Here is a 22,343-nt window from a genome sequence, read left to right as displayed (position 1 = left end):
AGAAACCAAACGTAATGGCTAAGTGGTTCAGATGCTGCTCACAGAGTGAAAAGCCCACAGTTCCCATCCCTCCAAGAGCCTGCAGAGCTGCTTTCCTATTCTGCTGGAACACAGGACTCCAGCAGGAAAGGATGGAAAAGCCAGGCAGCAGATGATGAAATACTCATTATTGCAGCACATAAAACTAGGACACTATATCTCCTTCAAAACACAACTCAAACCTTGGTGATTTGTTTCCCTCCAAGGCACTAGGCCTTCTTAGGACTGTATCTATTTTCATCCTAAAGAAAGGAACATCTAATATTGCAGATAAGATCCAAGGACACCAGAGCAGGCAGCCATACGCAATTGATTTTTCTGCTTCTTTACATTCAGTGCTGGTCCAATGGTAGGTACTGATACAAGTTTAAAAACTTTCTTGGAACTAATATTCAGCCTACTTTTAACTTAAATAAACCCAAAATGTACTATTTCACTATTTGTAAAGGCCCCAGGAAGCAGAGGGCCTGTGCCACCCCTTGAAGGTGACAGTGAACTGCAGATGTAGCATGGAATTGAAAGGCAAAGTGTCTTTCCTCTTGCATTCCCTGCTCACATTTTTAGCATGGCTTCACCTTTAAACAGGCTTCTTTGTCTTGGGGTTTTGAAGGCTATTTTAACAGAGGCTGTAATGTGAAGATGTAGGCCACAAAGGAAGTTCTGGAAAGTATTTTGTTCAGGAATATTTGTGGAAGAAAAGACAAAGGGAACAAGATACACAGTTGGGACAAAACAAAAATGTTTCCATAGATGCTGGGTTAAAGCACACCACTGGGGGGAAAATAGAATTCTTCTGGACTGTTTTTTTATATGGCTTGTTTGGTTTAGGGATTTGATGGGGGTTTTTTTATTATTGTAGGGTTTTTCCTAATGGTCATAAAGTCTGTAGCATTTCAAGACAAAGGTGCATCAAAGAGATTGTGTTTCTTGGGTGTGCATTTTTACTGACTTTGCTTATGTTCCACCTTTCAAAGAGCAGAACTGGGACTTTTTTTGTGGTCACAGGGCCAAGTTATACGGAACTACCACAGGATATCCAGATCTTACTGAGAAATGAAGTATGGAATATATAAGCAGCCTATACCCATGTGGATGTCTTGCATCAAGATAGAGAAAAATGCTGCTGGAGAATTATGTGCACAAAGCTCTGTGAAGCAAGAATTAAACATAATGAGATTAAATAGAAAATAACTACATCAGGAATATGTTAGTAAATTAATTAAAGCCTACCAAAGTTGAAGTGTTCCATAATTAAGACTGAAGCCCATGAGAGTGCTCTCTTCTACTTGGGGATTTTGACATGGGTAGTATTACCTGTTTGGAAATGTTTCTAAATCTGTGAGGAAAATTAGGTCAAATGAGATTGTGGCCTGGTCATTAACTTGGATGATTCTGGGTTTCCCTGTTTTCTTAGACCAGCTGAATGGATGATTTAATGTTGTCTTTACTGCAGTCTCATTTCTAGAACATAAGATAAATGTGAACATTTATCTTCATTAAAAAGAGGAGGTCAACATTTAGTGCTTATTTCTTCCCCATGTTTGTTTGCTGAGTCTTCATCTTTGTGTAACTTTCAAGTCAAACACACAGAGGACAAAGCAGAGCAAGAAGCAGCACAAAGGCCACTACACTGAAGCACTGAAGCACTGAGATCCATCTGACAAACTAGAGAAATAGTTATATAGATCTTAACAGGTCTCTTATATGAGCCTTTTTAACTGCCCTATAACATTTTATCCAGTCCACATTAAAAAAAAAATTACTGTGCTTTCTGGAGTAGCAGCGACTGTTGACTGTACCAGGGAAAGGCAATATCTTTTCCATAAGGTGCCCATTCTCCATACTGTTTACTTTGTAGGACAATGTACAAAATGCAGAAAATACTTCCTTGTTAACTTCTACACCTGTAACCTTCTGTAAGGCCACATGCAAATTTGCTTTCCCCGAAACCAACTTAGTTTGATGTTTTGAAATGAGTCACCATCACTTTAAAGGCTCAGTATTATAAACATGGAGAATCCTTTTCTTATCAGGCGTGAACAAATTCAGAACGTCATTTTCCTGCAGTAGCAGTTAAAACTCCACATAAGGAAAATAAGATGCATTTGCTCTGCAAAAGGCATTTGTGGGTATTGAGCTTGCTAACAGAGGGTGAAGACATTTAAGTGTTTCTGTCCCAACTGTAAATGGTTATACTTGAAATGTATACTTGTAAAGGTGGTAATATTTTGTGGTTGTGTATAAACCAGACAATGTCCTGAACTGCAAGAAAGAAATTCACATAGTGTTATGATGGTCCTTCCCATAATCAAGCACAGCCAACTATAGAGCCTGGGCAAGTCACAGCCTCCTCACAACAAAAAAGTTCCTCAATATATCAGCCTTTCATTCAGCTGTAATCTCAGTTCATGGAAAATATAAGACCCTACTTCATAAATGGGTATGTCCTGAAGGTGCAATTTAGTGCTGAATCTCAAGTGATCTCTGCAGCTCCTCTTCATTTCAGCACACGCAACAATAAAACCAGTGCTTCCCTTAAACCTAAGAAGGCACATAAAAGAGCAAGGCCTTGTACTTTACATATTGAAGATCTTGGACTTTGTCCTGCCTGGTGCCCAGTCTGTGCCCATGCAGGAGAATTTAACAGTCTCACTTCTTGTGTTCACACCCTCCCCTCAGGTCAGAAATGAGGCACCTCAGAACCTTCACTGCTTTCCTGATATTCCCCATCGGCAGCTATGCAGGGAAATTCTGGTTCCAAAAAGTCAATACTGTGTCACTATGAGCGCTGCATTTTTATGAAGGGGGAAATAAGAAAGACGAATGTTACTCCTGTTCATGAATTTGCCTGTTATCATTTCCCCTCTCTGCTTTGTGGAGAGTGATTTGATTCACATTAGGGGTTATTTGGGTCAGTTTTACTTAGAGAGAGAAAATAATGGTAACCTCGTTTGAGATTTATGAAAATTTATGTAAGAAAATGCATTCTGAATATTTTTGCATAGCTGCTGAATTTAACTGAGGGTTCAGTGAAGCATGAGCTTCCAAAGGTGCATAAGAGGCTATAATCATTTTCCTGTTTGTTCTTAAACTACATTTTTTACTTATGATTAGCAATTTCATGTCATTTTTATGCAGCGTACTGAAACTGAGTTCAATAAACTAACCTTCTTCCACCTATTAAACTGAACTTGGTGTTTAATTATTATGCATGCAAAGTCAAGTAGAAAAAGTAAGGAGCATTTATAAATAAAATCATTGTGGTTTATTTGCAGCAAACAGGAAGAAATGTCTTTATGGCTTTTCATAAGAAATTTATTACTGCTTATTTTAGACTGGAATAAACACACACACAAAAAATAGAACATCTGTATCAAAGGGTAAAGAACTACAACAATCAAAATCTGCTTAATCTCCTCCATTTAGTGCTAGTGCACAGTCTGTTCAGTGTAACTTTTTACAATGTGCTGTGCAAGAAAACAGGTCGTTTCCACTCAGTAATTAGTATTACAGATAAAATGACGCTGCAGCAATGTTAATTACATAGTACTGCTGTAGTATAGGATATAATATATAATAGTCATGTCTTTAATTTTAAACTGAAGTGCAACAAAGCATAGTGTTACTACACTTCTACTTCTTAAATTAAATTAATGTTATTCAAGGGTGCATTTGTATCCATGCAGAATGTTTTTAAGTAAATCATAATTCTACTATATTTCAAACTGGTATATTTGACTTTCTAATTGCATAAATTAAAGAACTTTTTGATCTAGAAATTTTTTATAGGACAGTGGAAATCATGACAGAATTATATTCCATATGAAAAATTTCCACAATTATTTCCTTTTTCATTACAGCAGCTGTAAATCAGTTTGCAAATGAAACACAACATTCAGCATTTTTAAAAATAAAGATGAATCTCAAGGAGCTATTTGATGTGTAGTAGGAACTAGACATGTATAATCAAATTAGAATTAATTCTGCACTTCTCTGGCTAAAAGATCTGGAAATTGTACATATAAAATATTTATAACAAAACAAAGAGACTTGCGTGGGAAGACAGTGAAAGTTTTTACCTGCAGCTCCAGGAGGTATAGCGTTTCCTATTAATGAATCATTGCATCTCCACTTTTTGCAGCACCTTTACTTTTGGGTAATTTTGTTATAAATATTAAAAGAAGGGGAAAAGAATTAAATTTCAGGTTTGTGCAAGGGTACTTTAATAATTTATGTCAGCTGAAATGTTCCCATTTCCAGTGCAGAAATTTTGAAGTGAAGGCATTAGTCAGACCTGGCATGAAAAGTACTCCAAAAGTAGTACTCTACTTAATGGGAAGTGCAGCAGTCCTACTCAGCAGGTCAGCCAAGGCTAAAATGTGTACATAGAGTTTTGGCAAAATATTTGAATACAGTGTAAGGTTCAAAGCAGAACTTGAAGTGTGACCTAAGGTTGGTTATTTTATCTCACAAGATGCATCGCTGTATTTGAGTGAAGGTGTATAAAGACCAGAATCTCCAAAGAGTTTGTAAGATTTGCAGATTATTTTGAAAAAATCTTTTATTTTCTCCTCTCCACTTTGTTTAGGTCAGTGGGACGATGTACAATACAGGAAGACATGTGTCCCTGCGGTTAGACAAGGAGCACCTGGTGAACATCTCTGGGGGCCCAATGACCTACAGTCACCGCCTGGAGGAAATCCGATTACACTTTGGCAGCGAGGACAGCCAGGGATCAGAGCACCTCCTCAATGGACAGGCCTTCTCTGGGGAGGTATGTCACTATGGGGGGTGGTACCACTAGGAATTACCTGCCTCTTATTTCTGCCTGAAGATATTTGCAAGTTAATCAGTTAAAACTGTTTTCCTGTAGCCACTCTGAAAATCAGGGGATTGTTTTTTTTCTTTTTTAACCAAGCACTGCAAATTTTGTGACTCATGTCTATAAATGACACTGCCGTGTTGATTTTATATAGAGACACCCTCTATTGTCATCTGTGTTACTTACAAAGTAATCAGGTCTCTTTGGATGGAACCTTTATGCCTCTTGTAAAGGCAAGTACAAGATTAACTGCAAAGTAATGCTGGAAGTGCTTCAGATTCCCATAGAAGTGCTACTTTTGCTTCTCACTGGTGTATAACACTACACTGGGTACCATTCTGCCTTTGATTCATCCAGAAACAAGGTGATACTTGATTCTGGAGGTGATTCCACAGAATTCTGCTCAAAAAATAAAGTTAACTGCACATGTAGTCCCTGGCAGAATACTCATGTTGTATGATAAATACATGTCTATAACATGTATTTCTTGTCCCAGGAAAGATCATAGTTTCTTGATCCTGATACCTATTTCAGAATGGCCCATTATTCTTTCTGGATAAATATTTTAGTGGCTTAGATGGAGCACTTTTTCAAGATGCACAATAAAGTCTGCATACTTTCTGGGACAAACAAAGCGGGATCTTTCTGTTTTCCTTATAGAGACATTTTCACAAAAAAGAGATCCATGAGGTTTGCCCATCTTCCTCCAGTTTGGGCCGTGGCTGTGAACTATGCAGCACCCAGCTCTACAACTCAAAATAATGCTTTGCAATAACTCTGTGTTACTGTAGGGATTATTTTTAAAGCCACTCTGTTACCATTCTTTCAGAATACCAAAAAAACCACCTTTTTCATCGTAAAGCACTTATTTTCTCAGAGATGAGTAATCAAATTAACATCTGTACTATGTACCACAGACTGGTGATGAGTCAGTTAAAGTGTGGCATTTTCTTTGGCACTGAGCAACAGCAGTTATTTAAGAGTAAGAAATTAATTGCAGCATTGCCACATGATGATGTTATAATTTATGGTAATCACTGGCTTTGTTTTATAAGCTACATGTAGCCTGTGGCAGCTTTTTTTTGCAAAATTACTAATGTCTTACACAACTGATTTTGGTTGCCTTTGTTAAATTCTGTAAGTGAACTCATCATGTACTGCTCCTTTAAGTACTGAAAGTAAAGGATGCTGTAGTAAACAAGGTCTTTGCTATTCAGACACACAAGAGCAATATTCAAACAAAAAAAGTTGACTGAACACGAAAGCAAAAATCTGGTTGAAACATACCATGGCACTTGTGACATCACCACCATCACCAGATGCTTTTAAAAGAATTTTAAAGTTTTTAATTCATCAGTCCTAGACTATAACAATGTAAAAAAGTAGAGCATTGTTTGGCATTACTTATTGTTATTAGCTAGGTTCTTCTAGTTTTGAAAGGAGTTCTGAAGTACTATTAATATTTGGTGTTTTCTAACAGAGACATCAACATTTCTTAATAAAAGCAGAAAACTGAGCTAAGTGGAAACTGCTGTCAGTCAGACAGGCACAGCTGGATCTGCAGTGTGTGCCAGATTCATCTTGTTGTCTGAATCCTCCTGCAGTGAATAGAAAGAGCTCAGCACCTTCAGAGGATTAATCAGTCCTGATAGCCAGAGCTGGGTCTCTTAGGACAGGACAAATCACTCTGTGGAGATGCATTTCCCTTGACAACAGAGCACAAACAGCAGGCAGAACAGTTGAGATTCAAGGACTCTCTTTCTGATACTGAGATGAATTCTGTCCTTTGAGGGTGTGTTTTTCAAGGTTTCAAAAGCTGTTTTGGGCAGGTGGACAGGTGAGCTCCAGCAAGGTCAAGCATTAATTACTAATTCAAGTCTACACTTGCACAGTTAAGTCTTCTAGAACACACTGTTCTAAAGTACAAGCCCAGATGCAAATCAGTGGCGCTGTATGGCTGCAGATTTCCGAGGAAGGGCAGCAGCTGACGGAGTTCTTTGAGTGTCCATCCACCCACACAAGTGCTGCCTGTATAAATGAGTAATCTTCCACAAGCTCTCAGCACTGGGGGATGTAACATCTACATCTCCCAGCAATGAGAGGGGGAAGCTGTAAACAAGCCAGCTCACTTCCTGGGAGAGAGTCTTTGTGATGTTATGGGTGCTTTCAATGCTTGCTGGTAATTACTATTCACTCCTGCCTTGGATAACGCTGTCAGTGGAGATGGGACAAAGAAAAATAACTGTCTGGGTTCATTAGTCTAATTTAGCTGGTGCCGGTAAGAATAGCAAGGAAATATTTGCTGGCTTAGGCTTTAGGAACCAGGGGAAAATCACTGCAGGACTGCATTGTGTGACTGCCAATTGCAGACTGAGCTGCAAGGCACTACTCCGTTACTGCTGGTCCCAGCTGTGTTGGACAAACCCTCTATGGGCTTTCCAGAAACCTCTGTTTCACTGGGGAAACAATTCTGAAGTTACCTTAGAAGGTGATCTATTCCAGTAGATTACAATCAGAATTATTCCTGCTGCTCCTTTCCTCCATTCCCATCCATGTCTCTCCCCTCATTTTCACTGAGGTCTGCAAGTCATATTAGGTTCAGGACACTTCAGAGAGACAGGGGGGCCTGGGGAGAGGGCAGGAGACAGGGCAGCTCTCAGGCCTAAGTTAAATCCAAGTCCAGACAAAGGAGGAGCCTTTAAACATCATCAATCCACCTTGAACCAGCTGCAAAGTTCTTTCATCAGGAAATCCTACCTGATGTCCACACTAAGGAAGTCATTTATTTTAGGGGCCTTTATTGCCTAGTTCTGCAAGTGGGCAGCACTCAGAGCAAGCTGAAGAGCACTGGAGTGGTACCATGGCATGAAAAACAGCCTAGAAATAGCAAATTGCTTCAGAATGTGCTGTGGACTGAATGATACCAAGAGGCTTGTAATTTCCAGGCTTTAGCTTATAACTAGGTGTTAAAGGCTGTCAAGAGAGATCTCTACAATACTCTGGTTACCTTTTAGCCCCCCGTTATCACCTTAGTAGACAGAATAATTGAACTAATGTTTAAGTAGTTTAAGGGCTTTAAAACTGTGTATCAGGTTATCAATCTGTTTGGCACTGGTAACATAGAAAGGCAGGCAGGCTGTGGAACACTTAAATAAATAAATTGAGTATTTGCTTGCCCCTATAATATGGACTCGAGTGAGTTTAATTCCCTATTCTCTGCAGGAGCATCCTACTGTATTATAATGATTAAAAGAAAATCTTGGTTCAAGCAAAGTCTCCAACTAAGACACCAATCAATTTGTGTCTGTTGCCTAATGCCTCTATGTAAAACAGGTTTTCAGGCTTCAGAGTCTGTATCATTTAATGAAAAAGCCCATTTTCCATTCAAACGGCAGAATTGGCCTGTGTGCTGTAGTTCAGGCACAGTCTGCCTTCTTAAAATAAAAAGGTAACAATTTCCAAAAGGTTCATGGTGAAAATGGGACCCTTTAACTTTACCATGTGGCAAAGTCATAAAAAACTTTTATGGTCAATTTTTTTTTCTGAGCATAAAAATGAAAAATATGCTGCAGAAGACCTCCAATTACTTTGCGGCTGTGTATTGTGACAGCCTTATCAGTGCCAAGGCAGAAAGTCAAAGAGCTTAATTATTTGGGGTTTTGCACTTTTCACAAACTCAGTGGCTGGAGACTTTCAAACAAGAGATCATAGTCCACAACACATGAAAAAAATATTTTTCTTCTTTGCCCACCCTTCCAAAAACCCATGGACCAATTATAAATACACAATTATTTCATTTGCTACAGAAAAATTAAAATGAAAGTGAGAACTGTATCTGAATAAATGGACACATATTTCTGTACACACAGTTTGGAAATGAGATTTGCTTTTGCTGCTAAAAGCTGCTGAGAAAACCAACACAAAAATCCAAGAAAATAAAGATAAAAGGGAGAAGCTGGAGGTTCTGATACACCAGTCTCCTCTTGCTACTGCCATTTCTTTAACTGCAGGCGTGTTCTGTGCAAGTAGGGGACTCCTAGTGATAGTAAAGGATTACTTATCAGGGAGGTCAGTGCTGTAAATCCAATTTGGGATATTTTTAGAAGCAGGACTGTCAAATAGACAGCCTATGAGAACCAGGCAGCAAGCTGGGATAGTTTATTCCACCCTGCACCAGAATTCGAGTACTCTGAATTGTTAAATCACAATCAGTGCCTCTGTTACTGAGACCTTCTGTACACCCCAGACTTGCCTGTGAGATTGCAAACAGCTTTCCCAAAACACCTCATGGTGGTGTCATTTTTAGAGGGAAAGCTTGAAATCAGATTGTAACTAGCACATCATCCTTCCTCTTCCTCGGGGAGGAGGATTAAATTAGATAGTGATGCCATTGAGGAGGGAAGACAGGAATCATCTGCTTCTTCCTAACCCCATTCTTCCAGGTGCTCACAGGGCCAGTGGTGAGCAGCCCCTACTACACCAGGTAACCCCAGCACTGCTGCCAATAGCTCAAAGAAGGAAGTTCAAAATTCGTATTTTTAAGCTGCTACAGGCCACTGCTATTACATTTTGGAGCCTCTCTTGGAAGTGGAGCAGGTAATTTTAAAGTATTTCAGCCAGAAGATAAGTTTACTGTATTCCAATGCTTATTAATGTTGAAAATCAGTCTGTGCAAAATGTACCAGCTGAGGGAACATGTGTCTAATGGAAGGGGGGGGGCTTAGTAAAATCTCCATAACCTTCAGAGTAATGTTGAGCTTCAAAGGAGAAAGTCAATAGGTAACAATTTAAATTGCTATAGGAACAGAATATAAATCAGGGAGACATGGTAATATTGTCATCCCTTAAGTATAGGGAGACTGCTCACATGAGTAATTCAAAATCATTGGGACATGAATATATGCTTTGGTTGTAAGAATGCGCCTCTGTCCTCACTAAAGATTACAGATGGCTTCACCCAAAATTTTATGCAATATCAATAAAAAGCAGGGTTGAAGTCCAAAAAGACACTTATTCACAGACTATTCTGCATTGAAGGAACCTACAAGGATCATCAAGTCCAACTCTTAAGTCAATGGCCTACTGTGTTTTTCTAAACCAGATTCAATTTTATGTTTTAAGTTAAATAGACTTTTACTGCCTACTAAGATTACAAAATGCAGCTAGTGTTTCTTAGCAAGAAAGCCTTTCCTTCTGAACTACTCTGTTGGAGCCCCTAGAAAGATTACTTTCCAGGAACAGGGAACTCAAATTTTTGTGGTGTATTTTACATCAAAAGGCAGTAAACTTCCTGCACTGACTAAGTGCTAAAAATACATCTTAATCCTTACTGACCTTCAAAAGCAGTATCATCCTTAGCTTTGTTGGAATACTCTTAACTTATGTTCCTGTAATTTTTTGGCTAGACAGTCATCTTCAAGCCATGGGTATTATACACTTGTTAAATAAAAAATCCCAAACCTCAATAGCCAGGAAAAATTCTAAAATCAATCAAATGTGTAGCAACTATAAATCATTGATCATAAATATATAAATAGAAAAAAATACACAGCAAGTACAACTTATTTTTATAGGAATGGCCACATTGTCAGGCAGCACCAGGGTATTCCCACAGTCACAGGTTTACATTTAGTGCCACTGTAAACATGCTTCCATTTTTAAAGGAAAATTCGATTCTAGAAATAGACTGTTTTATCCCTCCATTAGGAAAAACTCTTACTTACACAAATCAAGTTATATGATGACCAAACTTCACAAAAGCAATAACGAATTTTACTTCATGTATAATCAGCCTCTCCTACCATAAATAGTGTTCCTGTTGTTTTTTCACTTTTCTAAAACTTGATTAGCAGTGGAAATACAAGTAAAGCTTTTGACTTTTTTTTTTTTTTCCAAGGGAAGAACTTACAGTGTATACTACAGGCCTAAGTGTCCATTTTATGATAGTTCAGGGGAAACACGGAAAGTCAAATGGGTTTATTTGTAGTAAGATGTAAAAGGGTGTTTCTTTTGGTGGTTAAATCCCAGAAATTCAGTTATTGCCACAACAGGAGTCAGGAGTGGACCTCATGCAGCTATAGTTCTTCATGGATACAAACTAAGAAAAATATTCAGGGACACAATTATGTAGTTATGTCTTTTAGCAGAAAGACTGAGAATAACATATAATTGAAAGGAACAGTCATTTAATTTTATAATCCCAAACAATCATTAGAAACCATCTGGAGATTGAATGATGTTCAGAACAAGTGTTTAACCCCTTCTAAAGTATAAGACTGAATTTCAGATACCCAAGTATGATTTTGATCTTTGCTTTAGGCTTTCATTTTCTCAGAATACTGAGGTATTTGCATGGTCACTGGAGGTGAAAAGTTAGAGTTTCTATCAAATGAAGAACCTTTACAGCAGTCTTTTATTACATCATCATTTTGATTATTTAGTCGTGCTAAAATTGTACTAAGTCTTCTTGGAATAATTGAATACATTAATTTCGGACAACAAAATAATACAGAAGCCACCTGATTTCTGTAGATCATTAGCTGATTGCTAGAAACATCTTTAAATATTTGAAAATTTTGTGTATGGTATTTAAGGGAGTTTCCCCTCAAGCACTGAATGCCAGGCTGTTGAATTTGGGTCCTAGGTGCTACTACATTGACATTCTCTTTGTCATTCCCACTGAAGTGCAACCGGACATTCACTCCCAAATCAGTTCTACCAAGAACTGGAAATGTTTCCCTCTTTGCTCACTGATGCCTGAAAGCACCCACATTCCCTGGATTTCTCCATGTTTCACAAAAGCACATGATCATTCCTGGATTCTACATAGCAAAATTTCAGGTGCTTGAAACAACAAGCTCCATTTCTGGGGATGAGCATTTTTTTTCCATCTCTTGCTTTCTGAGGATTTTGGGATACAAGCCCCATAGATTATGTCTGCTTTATGCTCAATTTCATGAAACTCTACAGGCACATTTTTAGACGCGTTGTGTTTCATTATCTACACATGTGTGCATTTCTTGCCAGAAAACTTTCCTTTGTTGGAAGCTACTTTTCTGAGTCATATTAATTCTCCATCCATTAGTAGAACTGCAGAAGCTGTCCAAACAAATCCCAAGTTTTATGACAATGTCAACGCATTAATGTAGCATGTGACATAGGAAATATCTGTATGGAATAATAAATATTGAATTTCTTAGCTACTGAGTGAAGCAGATTCCTTTAGTAATAAATACATTTTTGCACATGTTTACTTTTTGATTACCAACTGTTCTCTTTTTTGGGGAGAGAGAAGTGAAAGAGTGTCAATGTACTGAGAGCACAGTCTGTCACTGACTGTAATCAAAATCCCTCTGGTGCCTCAATTTTAAAATCCAGCATCATAAAGCAATATGGTGGAGTTTTTTCTGTTTAGAGTAGCAGCTGTAAGATTTGGTTTTTTAAGCCACTAGGACAAAAAAACATTCAGCACTCTGAACCTCCAGTGTCACTTTTGAAGTGTTCACTTTGCCTCATTCCATATTACTATCATTTGCTTGGCGTGACTTCATTTGCTACAGGATGAGTCTTCTTTAATTAAAGATCAATTTACCTCTGCAGGCAAAAAACTATGTGCATTTTGAAATGGGTTTTGCTTTATGTCACTTAATAATCAGTTTTCTATTACACTTTTTGTAAGTTTTAACCCTTTCCCCAAATATACTTAATGTAATATTCCAAAGAAAGGAACAATCTACTAACAAGCTGTACAAAAAATCTTGCAGCTGCTGTGGACAACCACAAAAGAAAACAAAAAGCAATGATAGACATTTTTATTATTATAATTTAGTAAAACAATTAAAAGCAGCAAGCAGTTTCTGTAAACCTTGCCTTGGGCAAAACCCTCATGGAGGCAACAGACTGGTCTGGGATAAAACTATGATTTGGTATTTCTGTACTAAGTGTGGAGAGCAAAAAATCCCTGTTAACCCAGTCTTTCCTCACTGATAGTACCCTGAGCTGGATGAGGGATGCTGGGGATCAGATAATAAATAGGAGAGTCCAGGGTTAATGACAGATGAGCTACAACACTGAGGATCCTGTGAAGCTCCTGAGCCCATTTGATGCTGAGCACTCACACCCCACACAAGTTTGTCTCAGTAAATGCTTAAGTGGAAGCAAACCCAACTAATCCTGAGAGCAAGCCCAGCCCTTGCACCCAGACAGTGGGGAGTCTGCTTGGAAACTCGTCTTTAGTAATTTTTATTTTACTCCGTAAAAATGGAAGAGCTTCAGACAATGAATATGACCCTAATTCCAAACAGTCTGAACTTGCTGGCAGAGTTCTCTCATGGGATATGGGAATTCCTGGCTCGTTCCCATAGCTAGGACAGGCACAGGAGGCAGCCACAGCAGGTTTTCCTCACCCCAAATGGATGTGCTGGTCACTGTGCCTTGGGACACGAATGGGGAGTGGGAGCGCCACATCCATCTGGAACTGAATGAGGTCAGGAGGAGTTCCAGCTCTCACCTCTCTATTCTCCCTGGGAATAATCCCTGTTTCCTAATACACAGCTCCATGACCTTCAGATTATTTCTGTAGCTTCAGTGACTCTTTTGATAGGTCTTTATCTCCTACTTTATGTTTAACAGTTTCTTATGACACATTTTAATATCTTAGCAAAAAGCCAAGTAAATAATGTCATCTCTAGTGGCCTTTTTATTACATTTTCAGGGATTGCTGGGAAGTGGCAGAGTTACAGTTTTCATTTAGAATACTGACTTGACCTTCTTCCATCACTGTAGAACTTTTCCTGGCATGCACTGCCTCCCAGAAAGTCAAAATACTTCAAATTTGAGGTATTTCATTTTAGCCATCTCTGTAATTTCAATAAAGACTGAGAACGAAATACTTCTAATTTTTTTTTTCTTTAGACAAAATTGTGATAGATAATGGATTGGGATGTTTTACAAACAATAAAGGAAAGCAAAATTCAGTTTTTTTATCATTTCAGAAGCATGTCTTTCTAAAATTATTAAAATTAGAACAGTTTCTCAGGCATATCTACTTTTAAAATAGCATGTAAGTGGTAGCAGCCACAATGGCATCAGTGCTAACACTCTGAGGAATTAAATTTGACAAGGTTAAACCACATTTATTCCAAGTCAATTTTCTTTCTGTTTATCTTTTAATATCTCACATTTATCTGTCTGCATTCTTATCTTTGTATAAACTAACTGGATGTTACAGCATACACCTGCCAAGACTCGGTGGTTTAAAATTCAGTAGGAATTAATTAATTTTGTTCAGCTACTTTTCAGTGCTTTGGCTGGGGTTTTTTAATCTACCTGCCATGAAAACATTTTGTCACTGACGATTTGCCGTAGGCAAAGCATTAGAAAAGCGCCATATACAAGTCATTACTCTGAAAGTTCTATCAAAGGCAAAGAGAGTTCTGGATTTTAGCTAGAAAAGGCTACTCCATTACTGTCCATCTCTTTCCATCACCTCGAATTTTATTTACTTTTTCTTATCTAAGTATGAATGTGCCACTACCATATAGTGCCTGGAAATTCTGCTCATAACAGAATTGGATGGCTACTGAGCCTCCATCTGCTTAACCTTCAGTGTAGGACTGGCCAGGAACAGCTGTCACATTCTCTCAAATCCAAAATTCTTATGAATAAAGAAAATAGATTTTTTAAAATTTCTTTTACAAGGTGTGTTCAATGTGAACAGTATATATTTGGTGTATTCTGTTACATGAATCTTTGCTCTTCTCACCTTCAGCAATTTCCTTCCCATTTTCTCTGACAATCAAAGCACAGAGTGATCAAGGCCTGAGCTATCAGTCCCATACAGCACCTCCAGCCCAGCCTGATGCTTTGAATTCCATGTCCACAGTGCAGCATGGGAGAACGGTCCCATCACTTCCCAAGCTGACACAGGAAATAATCTGACAGCATCCATGTCTGCAGGAGCTCAGCCACCCAGCCCTCATTATATGCTGCCCTTTTGCCTCCCTGAAAACTGAAGTATCCTGGTGAGGTTGTGCAGACCCAACTTCTTCGTGCTTCAATCCACCAAATTCTCAATGCAGCACTTGCACTGCACTAAAGTTCATTAAATAAAGCATTAGATGAGCATGGCTTTCAAACTGGGGTTCTGCTAAGATTCTCCAGAAGAAGCAAACTTCTTTTTTTTTATTTTTTGAGAGAACAAGAAAGCTTATGGTAGTTTGCATAAATGATAAATTTAGCATACTTGCCTAAAATAAGGAATTCTGATTCAGAAAAGGATTAAAAACTTCTTAGTACTACTAGGTGTACCACTGTCAAGTGCTTTAGAAGACAAGTTACTGTTCATTGCTTGCTCTCTTCACATTCAAAAACAGGGAAGAAAGAGTCAATAAAATATCACAAAAATATGCTACTAATAAAAACATCATTAAAAATACATAATGCATTTGCAGAACAATCCACCATGGGCAGAATGTGAAGCCCTCTTTACCACGCATTTCTTTAGCAGAACGTGCCTGTATTTTAAAGACAAAAACTAATAATCAAAAGGCCAGACATATCCCAGTTCTGAGTATTGCGGTTTTGGAGCTCATGGGCTGTTTTGAAGAGTATTGCAGCAGTGACCTGTGGAACCAGTTTTACTCAAAACACAAATTACTACACCAAAACTGCTTCCATTACTTTCAATTTTTGCACATTTTGTTCCATTTTTACTGTCAGAGCAGTGGAGACAGTGAGATATTTCCAGTGAGGTGGCTCATGGACAAGCCTGGGAGGGTGGTGCTGCTGTGGTTTCAGTAGTACAACCCAGCCCTGACCCTTCCTGATTTGGGCACAATTAGTGCCATGAAGGAGGCATCAGGCAGGAGGAATATTTCCATGTGCATCCAAGGCTGCAAATCACAGCCTAACCCCAGGAATTCTAGCGTAAGGCAGAGTACTCTCTGGGACCCTTTAAAGTCCCCATGCTCTTCGTACTCAGGTTGTCCCTTTTCGAGTCTGTCTGTACCCACAAACATAATTTTATTCACATTCAGCCCTTCCCTGGGGAGGGACATCACAGGAAAACCAGCCAGTTCCTGAAGGCGTCTGGTCTGCAGGCTCTTGGATGAATCATAAGACAAACTGGCAGGAAATCAGGGAGGTTTCTGATAGTCTCTGCTTGTCTTTCAGAAAAAAATCTCTTTGAAATCAAATGCCCTCCACAAGGTATTTTGGTTTTGACACATAAGCATTTTCTAGCAAAACCCTGTTTCAGCAAAAAAAAAATCCCAACTAGTTCTACTTATGATTAGTGCAAGGCCTCATTCTTTGTGAAGCCCAAGGGTGCATTCAGTTAAGAGGATTTTCACTGTTTGATTTATAGCTTAGAGCCTCCCCATCTACTGTTCCTAAGTCACAAAAGGCACAATAGAGGAACTGTTCTTCCTCCTGACTGGTAGAGCCATTCCCTGGGGCAGTTAATTAGAAAGATAAAAAAATCACCCTTATTCTTCCAGATTCTAATGAATGTCAGTCTATTCTATTCTCATAGGATTTTCTTTCAGAAATCCAGGAAAATGATGAAAGGAAAAATGGGGGGGGGGGGAACAAAAAAAGTTCCATAAGCCTCTTCCGCATGGCCTATTTGAAAATACCTCACTATTTTTCAGATGCAGTCATTACTGAAGATGAATACTTCAAAGAAAGTTGGAAATCTTTTGTTAGAATTTTGAGCTATCAGGCAGCATATTCAGGGTTTATCCCCACCAATCTTCATACATCAAAAACCCCTGGAAATAAGTGAAACCATGGGGACAATGACAGATGTAATTTGGGATGTAAGTTTGCTGCTACTCTCAGAAGCACAAAAACTATGGGGGTCACAATACAAGAAAAAAAAAAAGGATGCAATCTCTAGGATTTAAAATACTTAAAATGCAAACTCCACTGTGAGCTTTTACATGAACTTAATTTTTTCTTATTTTATGTACACAAGGTATTACCAAACAGTAAAGTTTTCTAGAAATTGCTAATACTGTAGAAATTACCAAAAGATTAAGGTAAAAAGAGCATTTTAAAGAAACAGGCTTTTTTTTCCTAGCAAAGAATACCACATCAGGGTTTTTTTTACATCATCCATCTTTCAAAAGATCTTCTAAACTCATTAAAATTTTGGTTGTGATCATCAAACAATCTTTGGGCAGCTTGGTGTAGATCAATTTTATCTGTGTGCTGCTAGATAGTGTTCCTTATTTTGTGCTCTGAGAATGGCAGCTTATAACTAAAAGTGAATGACTGCTGGTAAATCTGAAGGTGTACATCACTGAAAATTAAAAAGGAGAATTCTAGAAAATCAACAGAATTATTGAGCTGTATCACCCTATATCAGCTGAAAATCTGTCCTTTAATGCTTATGAAGAGGAAAATAAAAGTGCAGTGAGGAGCTGGAAGGGACCATCTGTCTTCTTTTAGTTCATTATTTTGTTTCAAGCTAGGCCTGACCCAAAATCCTAATTCAGAGATGTCCAGTGCTGGAAGCTGTCATGTCATGGTCCCTTTGCAAATTAGGAACTGCTGATGGCTGGACACAGCAGACACTAATGACAGCCCTTGGAAGGCTTTTGTCTTCACAGCCAGTAGCAGAGGGTAATTATGGTGCCGGATTTACAAATGACAGAGGGTGAGTCAGTTCAAGTCAGGACAACAAGCATGGCAGGGTGAAGACCAGGACATGAGAGCTTGTGGTGTTTGCAAAGACCCAGAAATTTTATCACCTAGTTTCTCAAAATTCATTCTTGAATTTTCTTATTATTCTGTTCTATTTATATCCTTGATAGGCACTATAAGCAGGCATAACTTGTACTGTTGCTGCTCCAGTGAAAGTTCATCACCCCAAGACAGTGCACTGTGCAAATTGCAACATCCAGCTGCATCAACGAACAGTCATGAACCTCGTGTCACATATACACAATATTGTGCCACCCAAAAAGCCTTCTAACATCTATACCTGAACCTGCCTCTCACCAGCTCCTTTGTAAATTTCCAAATTTGTAAATACAGAAAAAGGAGTAGATAAAAACAATGCCAGATAGACTGCAGTGTAATAAATATCCCAAGCTAAGTAGATCTCAAAGTACTGTTGGATTGCAGGGCCATAAGCAATTGACAATATTAAAAATCAAAGAAGCAGTGGAAAATAATTTACAAGATGTTCCTTCACAGTTCATTGAATGCTGATGAGGTGAATACCTCTTAAAATGTCTTTAAATATACAGTAATTTTTCTTTGGATGTAAAGCCTCAGATTTATTGAACCATTTAATAATTTTGACAGTCTTCACACTTTGATTCTATTCAGGAGACATGTAACTGAACAACTGTTTATCAAACTCCTGTTAATGAAGCAAATAAACCAATCCTTAACATGCACACATTTCATCTGTACACCATTCTTAGACCTACTATCTGTGGGGAAATGGACTTTCACTAGTTTCTGCAGAGCAAACTGCACTATGATAACAACATGCTTCCCTTGTAATTTTAATTCATATTGGAAACCTCATTTACAGTAGTGACACTATATGTAAAAGAGTCACTTATGGCTGGGTGAACACCTCCAGCTACAGACAGTACAACTATTGCCAGTAAATTGGAAAAAAGACAGCACAGCCTTCGTAATCTGAAGTCTGTGCCCTGCTGTGATGCATCAGTCTTCAAGGTTTTTGGGTGAAATTTTCTCAAATGATGAGCATAGTGAGAGCTAAAAACTGTATGTCTGTGTGCATACATATATAAACATGAGATAAAACCAGCAGCAGGTGAATCCTGAGCTGGTTTGAATGAATAATCCACTGTTTAATAGTTGGTTAGGTGAAAATATTTTCCTTTGTTTATTAAGAAGCTGTCTTTGGTGTTTTGATTCATGAAAAATCATCCTCCCCCTCCTCATCCCCCTTCCTGCTTTAGATAGGTTGCACTGAATTCTTTTTCCCTTTATTGCTGCTGGCAGTTTGACTCTTCTCCCCATTTGTTATTAGCAGTGGAGGAACCAGAAGTAAATGGGAGTTTGGGGAGCTGGCAGAACCCAAGCTGCTGGTTCCCCTGCCTGCAGAGGAGTTTGCCATGGCAGCACCATCCACATTCCTGCTTTTCTTTCCTCTGGTGTCTTGCCTCGCCTGAGATTAGAGCTTGTTTTTTGTAATACAGATAGACCTGCATGGTCATAGGTACTTTGTTGAGAGACAGTTCCTGGAAGGTACAATCAGATCCTGCAGAAGTCACTGGCTATGGAGCTGTTCCAGAGTATCACTCTCAGAACATTTTCTCATCTTAACTGCAACAGCAACCTGTAATCCACCCTCTGCCCCAGGGACTGTAGGGTTTTATCTGGGTCTTTTCAAGCAGTAGCAATTACCTTGTCCAATTAGATCTACTTTTTTTTTGTTAAATTGTTTATTAACCAGGCCTTTGGTTGGCCAATGACAGTGTAAATATGATGAGCATATAAAACTGCATAGATCTGTGAGCAAACTACCTCAGTCACCTCAGCCTGCAGAATAATCTGTGCCTGTCTCACTCATGAGATTCCTGACACCAGGATTTGTGACAGCTGCCAGATGCCCAACTCCAATGTGTTCCTCTATTACTTACTGAATTTTCAGTACTTCACTTGTAAAATACGGTATTAACATGAAAGATGCTAAAAACTATGTTCTGTTCTTAAAAATATGTTCCTTACTTAAAAATTAGAAAATGAAATCATTTATCAAGAGTATAAATATAGTACTTTCACCTTCCTGCTCAAAGTATGAGCAGATTAAGCCTGTGCCTGTTCTCCCAGCTATCTTCTGAGTTAAAAGCAGTTCTTCTGGTTTAATTTTTTTTTCCAGAACAATGCACTTTGTGGTGCTTCAAATAACACAGAATAAACTTAGCTAAAGAATTACAGAATGCAGAAGTTTAGTGCTTCAAAGTTGGGAAGTGAGAGCAGAAAAGCTGGTTATACATCTCTTAGTTTGCTTGCCCTGACAGTCTTTTTTTGTCTCTCTCTCTGCTGTCTCATCCGATCTGTCACAGAGAGAGATCAAACAGGCTGAATCAAACAAGTCAAAGAAATTCAGAACGTTGTGGTTTTTCTCAGCCACAACATCAATTCTGCTGAATTGCAGCATCACTGTACACTTAGGTTGTACAATAATGCTGCCCTCCTTGTATAAAAAAAAAAAAAAAATTATAACACAGGTAATGCAACATTTGAGATTTTTTTGTTTGTTTGTTTCTGAAATTTGTGGTTTCTAAATATGCAACATCTGAGCTAAAATTCAGAATGCAAAGACACGGTTTAGCTGTACAAAGAAAAGGTGAGATATTGCAACCTGCCAGAGCAGCTGAATTGATTCTTCTGTGCTTCCAGAACCACTTGCAATAGCCACCAGTGATATATCCTCAGAGTGATGCAGGTGGCAGAGCAGCATCACTTCCCTTTCCCACTGTGACAGCTCCTTGGAAAAGAAGTGGCCTGGTCTCAGACTTGTCTTCACTAACCCCTGAACCCCATTGAGACAGGAAACCAGGGTGTATTTAAGGACCATTCTGCCTCTCTAGGAAATTTGCAGTGGGGGATGGAACAGTGGGATGACGTTGGAAGAATGACAGATTTTAAGTGACAGGAAGAAATAGGTCAGAAAAGGACAGGGGAGAGGTTTGGTGTTCAAAACAATGGGAGTATTTGGGTCTGAACATGCACAAATAAAATGCCATGGCTTGGGTGGCACAGGCTGGAAAGGCTGGAAAAGAGCAGGGCTCAAAGGGAATTCAGCCCTGCTGGGCACAGACAGCTATGGGCATGGCTTTGATTTAATCTTTTCATCTGCTGACACTGTGCAGAGCTGACAATGGCAATGGGAGCAAAATTTCAGTCTATTAAATGAACGTGGGCAGCCTCAGTTCTGTGCAGAAATATAGACTGACTTGATAAAACAGCTGAGTTTAGTTGGAATTACAGGGGGAAAGTGGACAAACAGCAACTTTTATATAAGGTGGTTGAGAGATGTAATGCCCTGAAATACTAACAACTGCATTTTTACATTTCATCCTGAGAGTCTTACAGAGTTTTTTCAGGAAATGTCCTAAAAATCTCAACCTTGATGTTGAAACTCACAATTGTTTTCAGCAAACCTATTTCCCCAGTGAGTTGCCCTCTTTTCTTCTGCAGAAAATTTCTTCTACTTGACTCCCAGTTCTGCACAAAGTGATTTACTAGAGAGATTGCCTTTTTTCCCCTTCTGGAAAGTGTCAGTTTCTGAGCAAGATCAAATAGCCTTCCGAACTTCAGTATTGACTAATGTTAATTATTAAAACCTTTCTGCCAGAAAAAATTCTTCATGCAGTTTGCTGAGAAACTAGCAATTTTTAATAGGATTCAGGGACTTCTTGAGGAGATCAGAGAATTCTGGAGACAGAATTCTGAATTTATACTGGGCTCACACTTCTACAATATTTTCTTAAAAGTAGGAAGAACTAGATTTTTATCTTTGCCTTCTTTCCATGTGTCTCCTTTAAAACTTGAGATAATGGGCTTTGTTAAGGCTGGAGAAACATAACACGTAATTTGTTATGCAGTAAAACTCAATTATATATATATATTTAAATGAATTATAAAGCTAAACATTTACATTGTATATATATTAAGCTTATTAAAATCAGAAATAAATCTTTTATTATGACTCCTTTTAGTGATATGCAGTCCCCCACTGACAGTTTCATATGAAATCCTTTCCTCACAACAGCCTAGCAAACTGATATTGTTAAAATGTCAATGAAAGAAAACAACACCTACATTCCTATTTGAATTTCTCATATTTAAGTTCTCAGGTTTTCACATCATTGACAAATAATCTGGTGTTTTAGCAAGGTAATGTTGCTCCATAACTCAAAAGATAAAGATAGCACTATCTGCATGTCACAGCAGAGCTGGTCTGTAGCTGGGCAAGACAAATCTAGCCATAACATAAACCCAATTCAGCTGGCCTGGCTCGTTCTAGAAAAGCAGAACAAGTCCCTGGGTGAGCAGTGATAGGACAGATCTGAACTCTAACAGGGCCCTCAGCCAATCCTGTTCAATCCGGAATGCAGACACATCACTGGCCAAGGAGCTGGGCGGTGCCAACACCCCGGCCAATCTACTGTCCAGGCCTGGGAAATTCCAACCCCCTATAGGAGAGGGTTCTGAACAATAAAACATGCTGTTTGTTGATGACCCTTTGTGAATCCTGGTGTTTCTGTCTCCAACCAATAACCCCACGTAACATCTGCATTTAAAGTAAAACACAGCTTTGCCTACAGACACCACAAACCAGCCTATCTCACCTCGACAACAAACTGTTTACTGCAAGATAATGAAATGAAATACATGCTTAATGATGAAAGATTGACAAAGTAATAAAATTATAGATAGAGTTAACATTATCTTCAGTTCGGTGTCTGCTTTGGTTGAAGAATTC

The 22,343-nt window shown here is 38.6% G+C and overlaps 1 protein-coding gene and 1 long non-coding RNA gene across 4 annotated transcripts in view; one reads left to right on the top strand and one right to left on the bottom strand.

The window, feature by feature from the left end:
• Positions 1-22,343, bottom strand: part of LOC136299007 (uncharacterized) — an 88,107-nt gene that overhangs the window by 43,016 nt on the left and 22,748 nt on the right. The gene's annotated exons all lie outside the window — the stretch shown is intronic.
• Positions 1-22,343, top strand: part of CA10 (carbonic anhydrase 10) — a 201,132-nt gene that overhangs the window by 157,397 nt on the left and 21,392 nt on the right. For all 3 annotated transcript variants that reach the window (XM_066200218.1, XM_066200219.1, XM_066200220.1), the window contains one exon: positions 4,628-4,813. In XM_066200218.1, coding sequence (XP_066056315.1) covers positions 4,628-4,813 — 186 coding nt within the window. The remainder of the gene's footprint in view (positions 1-4,627; positions 4,814-22,343) is intronic.

The sequence above is a fragment of the Chamaea fasciata genome, unplaced genomic scaffold, assembly GCF_029207755.1.
Source record: "Chamaea fasciata isolate MVZ Bird 193981 ecotype frontalis unplaced genomic scaffold, bChaFas1.0.hap1 SCAF_19, whole genome shotgun sequence".
Lineage (NCBI taxonomy): Eukaryota > Metazoa > Chordata > Aves > Passeriformes > Sylviidae > Chamaea > Chamaea fasciata.
Note: the sequence above shows the minus strand (reverse complement) of the source record. Positions and strands in the feature narration are given on the sequence as shown.